This window comes from Arachis duranensis, chromosome 7, assembly GCF_000817695.3.
Source record: "Arachis duranensis cultivar V14167 chromosome 7, aradu.V14167.gnm2.J7QH, whole genome shotgun sequence".
Classification (NCBI taxonomy): Eukaryota; Viridiplantae; Streptophyta; class Magnoliopsida; order Fabales; family Fabaceae; genus Arachis; species Arachis duranensis.
In genome coordinates, this window is record NC_029778.3 from 8,479,441 (window position 1) to 8,490,611 (window position 11,171).

At 28.2% G+C, this 11,171-nt stretch overlaps 2 protein-coding genes across 4 annotated transcripts; one reads left to right on the forward strand and one right to left on the reverse strand.

Moving 5' to 3' along the window:
* The first annotated feature begins 850 nt into the window (after positions 1–850).
* On the forward strand, positions 851–3,004 carry LOC107496930 (LOB domain-containing protein 15-like). Its single transcript, XM_016118254.3, has 3 exons — positions 851–1,001; positions 1,295–1,562; positions 2,244–3,004. The coding sequence occupies exons 1-3, from the start codon at positions 988–990 to the stop codon at positions 2,649–2,651; spliced, it is 690 nt and encodes a 229-aa protein (XP_015973740.1). The 5' UTR covers positions 851–987; the 3' UTR covers positions 2,652–3,004.
* A 4,563-nt stretch (positions 3,005–7,567) lies between these two features.
* Positions 7,568–10,561, reverse strand: LOC107496996 (uncharacterized). 3 transcript variants are annotated; one of them, XM_052252303.1, is made up of 9 exons: positions 10,417–10,561; positions 10,245–10,268; positions 10,105–10,155; positions 9,950–9,985; positions 9,740–9,830; positions 8,218–8,455; positions 8,047–8,137; positions 7,920–7,967; positions 7,568–7,808 (listed from the first exon to the last, which is right to left on the reverse strand). In XM_052252303.1, the coding sequence occupies exons 1-7, from the start codon at positions 10,527–10,529 to the stop codon at positions 8,106–8,108; spliced, it is 585 nt and encodes a 194-aa protein (XP_052108263.1). In that variant the 5' UTR covers positions 10,530–10,561; the 3' UTR covers positions 7,568–7,808; positions 7,920–7,967; positions 8,047–8,105. The 3 variants fall into 3 exon arrangements, with proteins under 3 accessions (XP_052108263.1, XP_020983009.1, XP_020983006.1); XM_021127350.2 differs by having other exon boundaries at positions 10,243–10,275; XM_021127347.2 differs by having other exon boundaries at positions 10,243–10,561.
* Positions 10,562–11,171: the final 610 nt, after the last annotated feature.

An 11,171-nucleotide genomic window follows, 5' to 3' on the forward strand; every position in this document is an offset into this window, starting at 1 on the left:
TTAGATATATTCTGCACAAATTTATTTAAATCGTCTCTAAATTCTCCTTTCAAATATTATAAATAGTTTAAAACATGTTTAAGATATGTTATGACTTATCTCTGTCTTTAGTTTGTATATCTTTAGTTATTATTGACTTGAGTGTCAAAATTGCAGTTTCGTGTTCCATTCCTATAAATTTATGTTTTAGGATTACGAGAAGAAATCTGACCTTACCTAAAAAAATAAAAAAAAAAATAAAATTCAAGTGACATCTTTATTAATCTATACATGCAAATAATGAAACAAGGCTGATAATTTTAATTAATTAGGGTTGTGTATGCATTTGGTGGTATTTAGGGTTAGTTTGGTACCTCATTCAACGCGGTGGATAGCTGCATACCAATTCCATTTCCGTGGAAGCTAGAGCCTCACATATACCTAGCCTTTCCAAAATCATGCAATATATTATTAATCTTGTTGATTTTATTATTTAAACACTTGTTTATTTAATTAATAAGGTTATATCAAATAATATATATATATATAGAAGAGTGTAAACAAAATAAAAGAGTGCCCATTTAAGAAGCAAGAACCACATGCATGACGGTAATGGAATCACAAGAGTCGATTAATTAAGAAAAGTCAAACACATTTAAGAACTCGCACGTGAGCAATCAGTCATAGATAAAACAATATATATTCTCTCTTGCAATGAATTTCTTCCTGATACTGAGAGTTATAACCATATATAATTCCTAATGATAAACCTTGTATATCTAGTTCAATAAATTAGCACTATATATATATATTATTTATTTTATTTTAAAATAAATAAATTGAGCTGGTGGTATAGTGACTGGTTAGTCCTTGAATACCTTGCCTTTTAAGTACACTCATAATTTTCTACCCATATTTTTCTTTCTTCTTCTACCCCTTGGAACTTCAATTTTTCTTAGTACCTACCTATTCTCTTCATAACTCATCATAAGTGGGGAGCATGCCTGAATGTCCAGAGAAAGGTAAGTACAAAAACCTGCTTCAATTTCAATACAAATTTTCAAACAATGCTCAGATCTATAACATTTTTTTTTTCAAAAAAACTTTTGTCGGTTAACCTAGTACTATGACAAAATTTTTATTAATCTAGTACTTGTAAGAAACCAAGTTCAAAATAAATTCCTAATTCTCTCAATATCTAAAAATAATTTATTTGATAATTAATTATGATATTTTTTTTTTGTGTCATTCCAATAATTTCGTAATTTTTGGATAAGTAGTTTCATCACAGTTTCTGTTTGATACGATCTGATAGGGAGAGATCAGATGATGAGATAGGGAAGAAGATCAAGAGGGAAGGAGATGGTCAAAAAGGAAGGAGACAACACATGTTAGGTAGTCAACAAGAAGGTGCTTCTGGAGGAACCATAAATACAATCACCCCTTGTGCTGCATGTAAGCTCTTGAGAAGAAGATGTGCTCAAGAATGTCCCTTTTCTCCTTATTTCTCTCCTCATGAGCCCCAAAAGTTTGCTTCTGTTCACAAAGTCTTTGGTGCCAGCAATGTCTCAAAGTTGTTAATGGTAAATAATAAGAATAAATACTACTCTATTTAATTTGTTTCCTTATGTATATTGTTTCTCACATTTTAGTAGTAATGAATCATGTATCTGAACAGTGAGTGACCAAAAATGTCCTGTTCAATAATAACTATTTCAAAACAAGATAATAAATATATTCAGGGATAAAAATATTTTGAAAAGAAAAACATATATTTTAAAAATAAGCAAAATATTAATTGGTTATATTTTTTTAATTTAATTTTTATACAATATAAAAGACACACAACTAATCGTGTATTGTTATATCAACAAAATTAATTTTAAATAAAATTCATTATTTAAAAGGTCATCTAAACGCATAAATCTGATTAAAAAATGTATAAATTTTTTTATAGTATTGGTTAATCAAAAATTTTTTTTTATGTAAACGATTTTTCTGTAGACATGATACATGACAGGATATAATGGTGTCATTTGATTCATGTAGCTGACCCTACTTAGTGGGACAAGACTTTGTTGTTATTGTTGTTGTTGTAGGTTAATCAAAACTAAATATTTTTAATTCAAAATCTGAAAATAAACATTAAAGGCAAAAAAATTTGTTTTTTTTTTTGTCCTATCTCAATTTCAAGTATCATACTCCCAGTTGCTATTTTTCAATTATTGAATTACTATTAATAATTTCTTATAATATGTTTATAGGAAGTGCCTGAGAATCAAAGGGCTGATGCTGCAAATAGTCTAGTTTATGAAGCAAATGTGAGGCTAAAAGATCCAGTTTATGGATGCATGGGTGCAATCTCTTCTTTGCAACAACAAGTCCAATATCTAATATCTGAACTCAATGCTGTGAGGGATGAAATAATCAAATACAAACTTAGGGAAGTTAATAATGCCATCATACCCTCATCTTCTCATCATGTAATGCTTCCTTCTTCATCATCATCGGAGGTCGTATCGATCGCCGTTCCGCCACCTCCGCCGCCACCTAATGATGACATACTTCCTCCTAATTCTTCAACTTCTTCTTCCATGGTTTACCCCCAACAGACTGATGATCCTTCCAATTATGGGACAATTTCAAGTGATAATATTTCCTATTTTGGTTGAATTTGATAATCAAGATAGATGATTAGGTGTTAGATATTATTTATACATAGTTCTCTCAAAGATGCATTATTAATCAGGAGGAATTAGAAAAGGAGAATATTGTTGCCACATGCTCCTAATTAATTTTGTTAATTATGATTGGATGTGGCCTGTGAGGTCAAAAGTTTCCCTCTATATATAATGGTAGAAACTCAGGTGCAATCGACATCACATGAAGTTGATAACTGAGAACTGTTAAATAATTTAACTGATTTGACTAAATTTTTATCTAACAACTCTCAGCTATCAACTTTACGTGAAGTCGACTGTATCTGAACTTTCACCGTATATAATAGTTTATATTGTTGTGTTAAATGCAAGTTTTGTTTTCTTCTACCATACATATTAGAAAAAAAACTTATTATTAATCGTGTGATTTACTCGGTATTTTATTTTCTCTGGATATAAAATTATATCAGAAAAATATGTATAGAAAAAATAGTTTTGTTTTAAGATAATATAATATTTCTTCTATTTTTTTATCTATTTAAAATATAATGAGATAATAAAACTTCTTTCTTTGTATTTTTTTCTTCTTCTATTGTCTTAATATATTGTATTTTTGCCATTACAATTTTTTTCCTCAAAACATCGATTTTTTTTAGTGACGATAATTTTAACAGTTATTATACTAAAAAATAACATTTTTAAGAAATGTCATTTTCAAGAGACGTTGAGAACGCTATAATCTTGAACGTCATTTTAAATACTACGACAGATTTTTTTAAAACAGTTATAATTGTCATGTTTAAGACGGCATTATTTTATCATATTTAAAATTAGATAAAATGTTGGCTTTTTAATGTTTAAAACCAATTAAAATAATGCTTTTTAGTTATTTTAAATTGTGGTTGCAAATAATTTTACCTAATTAAAATATCAATTTTTTAGTGGTGTAAAATAGAAACCGTCGTTTTTATTTAGTCTAAATGACGGATTTTTTATTATTTAAAATAGCAGTTAAAACTAGTTATTTTATCTCATTAAAATAATATTTTTATATCATTTAAAATAGTAATTGAAATTGTCATTTTTACTGGATTAAAAAACAATTTTTATTGTTTAAGAAGAAGAGAATGAGAATTTTATATACAAATTTAGAAGTAAAAACGCGAAATGCAAATAGAGAAAATACATTAAAAAAAAAAAATCTCAAAACGAATACTCAATGAAACAGGATACAGAAAAAGCTCACACAACATCAATCGCATTGATGGAAGCTCTAAAGCATCACAGTGGAGAAGTTCACTCTCAACACACTCTAATCACGATGTTTTGATAAGTTGGCTTTTTTTTTATTAATGACAACAGATAGTGACGGTCTAAAATCACCAAAAACCATCACTAATAACTACAAATAAATTATAAATTAATATAAACCGTCTTTAATTCACAAATATTAATCCTAATTGACATCTATATAAATAGATAAAATATTTATTAGTCTCATAAAATATTAGTAGTAAACAGTTAAAAATATAATTATTTATATATTTCTTTCTCTTAGTTTAAATTTTAAAATTAAATAGAAAATTGTAAATTACATAATCTAAAAATAGAAACTAAATATAGCGAAAATCCTGCCCCACTAATACTACATTATATAGCTAAAACCCATGTCATGATTGCTTAAAACTTGTGCCATCTTCTTCGTGAACCATTTCTATTTTAACAAATCTGGAATCATCTCATCCTTTTATTCTTGTTTTCTAAACAATTTAAGATAGTTTTACCTTATTATATGCCTTTTTCATGAGCTTAAATTATTTAAAAAAAATTTATAACATAGTATCATATTTTCTATAATTTAAAATTTGAGACTTTGATTTTTATTGACTCCAAAAAAAATATTGCAACATAAGACAAATAAAAAAAACATACAAAATTTAGACAAAATAAAAAATATGATCAATTGTATGATAAAATTAATTATATATGGGTCGCATATAATTTGGGATTAGAATTTTAAATACATATATTAATGAATTAGTTTAGAGACTTATTATGACTACAATTAAATAATTACATATATACGAAGGATTATTCTAACTTATAAAAAGACTACTTATGATTGATCAAATTTTCTATACGTATTTTGATAAACGAAGAGATTGATTAAAAAAAATTCTTATTTCTGAGTTGATCATTGAATATATTTTTTCTATTTTAAAATAAGTGTTGCTTTAATTTTAACTTTTAGATTTATTAAAAAATCAAAATATTCATCGAAAAATTAAAGTAAAAGCCGTACATATTTTAAAAATGAAGAAGTATATGGTAATGATGACGATGAATGAACAAAAGATTTTAATAATGCATGATTTATTTCCAAGTTCTTGAAGTAGTAATCACGTCCATGTGAGAGAGAGGATTCCAATGCAAGATTCAAGATATTCCAAGAAGGAGCATGCATACTTGGATCTCACTTAACTCTTCTTGCAATTGCCAACATATTATCACCACCACTAATATTACATTTATTTCTTCAACAGACTTTCATTGTTTTTTTTATATATATAATTATTCAAATACTTTCCCTTATCTAAGAATAACAATGAGTAAGATAATATAGGATTTGAATCTAATTATAATTCTATATATAAGTTGAGATTTTTATATAAATTCAACTCTATTTTATTTGTGAATTGAGAATATTTTAATCTTAATCTTATTCGTTATTAATCCACATGTACCCGACTTTACCTACATATTATCAAAAAGATGTAACATTGTTATATAACTTGATGATAATTTAAAATATAATTAAATTTTATATAAAAAAAAATACGTATTAAATTATCAATTAATGATCTTCTCTTAGTAACTAAAGATCTTTGTATTTAGTGAGAAGTCTTTGCTTTAACATCTACTTGAAATATATTTTTATATAAGTATACAACATATACATATATAGGATGCGGGTTAGTCAGATAGGGTTGAGACTCAACCCGTACTCATACCCAACCCACACTGCATCCAACCCGCACCATATCCTACCTGCTATGAATCGAGTTGGCAACTCTATCTGATTGAGTTGGATATATTGTCATCCCAACCCTTATCAACCGAAATGTTTTAAAAACTAATTGTATAAAATGATATTAAAATTTTTATTACCTAAAAGTTACTTCGATCTTTGGTGTCTTCAGAGAAAAAAAAATTAGCATAGGTCCATTAAAATAAAAAAAATTATGCAAAAAAAAAATCCAATTAATAAAAGCTAAATTAAGAAACATTTTATTGAAAGTTTCTTTTGTTTTTTTTGTTAATTCACGGTATCTTCTAATCCAATAAAAATTTGGTCATGACGATATTAAAAGTTAAAATTGGACTATGTCAGCTAAAAAACAAACGAGCAAAATTAAAAAAGTCAAATGGAGTACTCTGTTTAGCTTTTATTTAATATTTATATTTTTTTGTAAAATTATATAATTAGAATTTTCTTCATGACAAAAAAAAATTCCTTTTTACAATGTATTTAATCTAATTTTCAAAAAACAAAAAGTATATTTGTTACACATAAATGGACTTTCAATCTTTCTCCAACTACTTATGATGTCAGATCTTGTACGTATATGTAAAGCGTTTCTAGCACATTTTATTTTTTCACAAATAAGTTTTGTAAGTAAATTAATGAGATAGATTACTTTTTTTACTATATATATATATAAATGCTACTTTATTTTTTTTAAAATAACATATAAATTATTTTTTTTATGTGTCATATTCTAATGGATGTTTATTTATTTTAATTTTTTAGTAGAATTTATTGGATGACTAATTTATCTAATATAATTTAAAAAAAATTGATTTCAGATCATTAAAATTCGTTGAAAATTTAACAAAATATTTAAAAAATAATGTTATATATTACTCTTTTATTTTTCACACAAAATCTTTGATTTTTAACAAAAATTAAATAAAAATTCAGACCTTCATAAAAAATAATTGCAAACTAACTACATTAATTTTTAAAAAACAAAGTATAAAGTGTTTCAATTTTTTCCTTTTTTTATATAATTCGAAACCAAATTGTATATAATAAATTTTCAAATTTAAAGATCAACTTGACATGATAAACTTTTTAAATTAAAAATTTTTACGGTGACACAAATTTGTGTTTTTTATTTTTAATTTGTTACATCAATATTTTAGTTTAGAATTAAGTTAATATAAAAAAAATTTAAATTAATATTTTAATAAATATATAACAAATATATTAAAATAAATATCAAATTAAAATATAAACAAGCATATCAATTGAAGGTCTCGTCGTCTCTGGTTGAATATGACTCCTATTATATAAATTTGTTTCAGTTGAGTAAATTAATTAGACTTCATGCAATACCATATTGTCGCAAAGACGCAAAGTCCCACTACCATTCCCCTAAACCTCAAAATGTTGCTAATCTTTTCTACCATACTCACTTGCTACCATCTTACCTTAACTAAACCATCTAAATCCCAACTAAATTTCGGAATGTTACTGCATACACTACATTTCTACAGATATTATCTTCTACACCGACAAGTATTAAAACTATTATCATAATTAATATTTTGACATCGCAACCAAATATTAATAAATTTTTATTTTAGAAGATACGTAAGTTAGAATAATTAAAATTTTGATTCTTTCAGAAAAAATTACCACTATTTGCCTCTTTTTTTATCAAAGAAAAAACTGTCTTGATTTCTTTTTTCATTCTTGAATAAGTGATAATTTAGCAATTCTTATGAAGGAAATTTTTGGACATCAAGTTTTTTTTTTTAATCATTGTGGTTCCGGTATGAATAAAAAAGGTTTTCATTAATTGTTCATGAAGTCTTAAAAGAAAATTCTCAATACTAAAAATAAAGAAGACCGCACTAAAAAAAGTCGAATTCTACATAAAAGAAAAAATATAGTAGAATATTCAAGAAGTCTAAAGCCTGTAAAGACCCAGCCAGATAAAGATGAGTGTGCCGACTTGAGATTTTGGCATTATAACCCTGAAGTGCTGTCAAGATCGGACGTTGGTCCTTAAAGTCTTCTAAGATAGGTTCAACGCCTTCTCCTAAATTCTGCTAATGCTCCTCTGATTTCGTTTTTAGGGGGCATCAGGGTCCGAGTAACCACTACATAAAACATACAAAGACAAGCAACATAGTAAATCAAACACCATCCACCACATATTATATGCATGGGATAGATATGATAAAAAAAGGAAACCATAAAATGATTCTCACTCCCAGTAGTCTGAATCCGAATCTTCTCCATCAGCTTCAGCTTGCTTGCTTCAATGTCAAAATAAAAAGAGAGCAGTCATTATAATGTCACACACACACGATTTAAAAGATAGTAATAAAATAAGACCTCAATTCTAATGATCTTGACTTGATAGCATTCCCATTTGCAAGACCACAAGATTTACATCACAAGGGAACGATTCGGCTAATATCCAAACCTACACATACTCCAAAAAGTGAAAGTCAGAGGGTTTGATAAATTCTGGAGGTAAAGTAAAAAAAAAATCAGAAAAGATACCGCTCAATGGAGGTCCTTCTCCTTCAAAAGGCTCACAGTAATCTACATGAGTATTCTTTTTGGGTGCTTGATGGATCCGGGCATAAAAGTGCTTAACAGGAACATCATCATCCGATGAGTTCTGCATGTATTCAAAAGATTTTGGCACACCCAAAATGTGCAGTTGATGAAAATCACCAACTTTTTTGAAAGCCGTCATAATCCCATCCCCATAATCATAAACTTTGTACTGTTCTTCCTGAAAAACAAATAGTAGCAACAGAAGTTTTTAAAAATCAAAGTAACAACCAAAACTAAAGGAAATCTTGTAATACACAGCATTGGAAAACTCCATTTTATCCCTTGTTTCTTATAAATTTGCCTACGTGCCCTGTCTCTCCCTGCTCTCAATCCCAAATCAGTGAATGAATTACAGTATCAAACATTCATTGCGATTATTTGCTTACTTCTTTGCGAACCATCAGTTCAAGAAGAGTAAAATCCTAGGATTATGTAAAGCACATTTTGATGGTTTCATATTGGATTTTGCATTCTGCAATTTTTAGCAATAGCAATAAACCCATAGTTGAAAACTTGCAATGCCATAGAAACACTTTAAAACTATCAATATTACAATGATGATTATATACCTACTCTCTAAATTAGCCCTAATAACAACTTCAGTCACCATTACTATTTGTTCATTCAGTTTTCCATTTCCATTACTCTTCGTTGCCTCTACTGCAATCACCGCCTTCTTCCTCAAAGGCACCTTCCCAGCATTGTCCTCAAGATCAACAATGCCCTCTAGCTCTATCTCCACAGCACTCTCCCTTTCATGTACCTCCTCAAAATCATAAACCTCACACTCCCCGTTGCTATTAACCTCATTTTACAAAACCTCACCTTTCAAAACCCCAACAACCTTCTCACACCAATCAAAATCAAATTCCAATTCACCACCATCAACATCACCTGCAGGCCAAAACCCTCACTCCTACCCAAATCCCTAATTTTCTTCACAAAACCACACATGAATTTAACTCATAAAACCCTTACTAGAGCAACTACGTTGTGGATTTTCACGCAGGTTCAACAACGAAAGTTCATGCAGATACACTTTCTCAGTTGGCAGAGTAAAAACGACAACAGATCCAACACAAATAATAGTGAGAACTTAAAAAGATAAATCAGAAGTGGTGAACATGGAGTGGTGTAAGGCGGGGTTTTCGGGTAAGTGATGGTATGGTCTGTTGGGAGAGGGCTGAAGGGATCGGGGAGAATTGGGTCTGTGAAAGAAGAGGTGAAAAAGGTTGGCAATTGAGAAATTTAATATACATTGAATAAAGATATATAGATATTTTAATCATTTTGAATAGTTTTTATGGACCATTGGAAGTCCAAAACATCCTTGGACCAACGTAACATTAACCAACTTAGTATTGTTCTCCCTAAATAACAAATAACAGCAACGAATTTCTTCTGACATAAAAGTAACATAACTAAAGAAAACCAACAGACAATGACAGAGAAGTTAATTAACCTCTTTTAGCATTCTGTTGTAGTGTTGCATTGCCACAAATGGATAAGGCCGATACTTCTCCATAAAACGTAATCTACTTTGTCTCCGTTGTCTGTAGGAGTTCCGAATTTTTAGGAAAAAAAAATGAGGGGTAAATAACAAATTGTTATACTGCAAAACATATCATTTGTGAAACAAAAATAAATAAAAAGAGAGTTCAAGTGCACTTACTCTTTTCTAATCTTACAATCATGTGGCCTTTGATTTCTTCAAACAAAATAGATTTGCCAGGGACAAATATATAAATGGATTTGTGAGAGAGAGAAATACATATAAACTGATATAAATTATTATTACAAAAAAAAAAGAATTTAAGTTTGACTCACCCTAGTTCCTCATCAGTTCCTCTAAGTATTGAGGGTCCACAAGGCTTTTGTCTTTGGTGAATAAACAAGATTTTTTTGCAAGAAAAATTATTAATATCATCATAATTGGAGGAAAAAAAGGGATTCAAGTTTACTCACACTTTTTTAACGGAGGGCCTACAAGGCTTTTGACTTTGATTGCAAGCAAAATTGATTTGTAAAGGAAAAACATAAAGAAAAAAAACCAATATATCATTAATTTGGCAGGAATGATAATTAAGTAAACAAATAATAATTAGAAGAGAAAGCATGAAGCTTGTAATAAGTAACAACCATGAGTGGTGATGATTATAGACTGGAACTCCTCGGCGTAACCTCAAAAGGCGGTTGCCGATTATACGACCACGAGATCGCAGATTGTATCGCGTTGATGGTGATGGTTCCATGCCACCTTCGAACTCCAATTCTTCTAGGGTTTATGTAAACACAAAAGCTAAGAATCTGATGTTAATCTGAAAAGCACTATAACAACCTTTAAGAATTAAGAGAATCAAGGAAATAGACAAAGAAATCATTAATCGACAGCGTGACTGAGAAGAAGAATCAAACAAAGAAACCAAAAAGAAGAAAAGGAACGATATATAGTCTATATATTTTTTATTTTTTTTCAATAAATCAAACATATATATTCAACGTGACCATAAATAACCTAGTAATACTTAAATTCACCAACAAATTTTTATATGTTGTTTTACTGTCAAGTAAAAACATATTAAAATCAACTCAAAATAAATAATAAATTATTAGATAATTCTAATACACAAAATTATCTAATAAACAATAAATAATTTAAACCCACTAACTTTACTTTGATACTTGCAAAACATATACTTGAAATAATATTATATCAATGTTAGTATACAATTTTACAATCATCGACCGTATTTACTATACGTGACTCATTCTTAAAAATTATTTTACATACGTGTACAGTCGAAAGATAAATTACTGGACTTTATTTTATTTTTCTAAATTACTATAATTATGCATTATTCATTAAATGCTACTTGTAATATAATTGTAATATT

What these genes read in the sequence shown, in the direction of transcription:
- LOC107496996 (XM_021127347.2), bottom strand. Translation starts at nt 10,529, where the DNA reads ATGGAACCATCACCATCAACGCGATACAATCTGCGATCTCGTGGTCGT. An exon ending in GATTGTAAGATTAGAAAAGA is followed by an intron (nt 9,831 to 9,949) that starts GTAAGTGCACTT and finishes GAACTCCTACAG; the next exon opens with ACAACGGAGACAAAGTAGAT. An exon ending in AGAAGGACCTCCATTGAGCG is followed by an intron (nt 8,138 to 8,217) that starts GTATCTTTTCTG and finishes GAGTATGTGTAG; the next exon opens with GTTTGGATATTAGCCGAATC.
- LOC107496930 (XM_016118254.3), top strand. An exon ending in ATGTCTCAAAGTTGTTAATG is followed by an intron (nt 1,563 to 2,243) that starts GTAAATAATAAG and finishes ATATGTTTATAG; the next exon opens with GAAGTGCCTGAGAATCAAAG.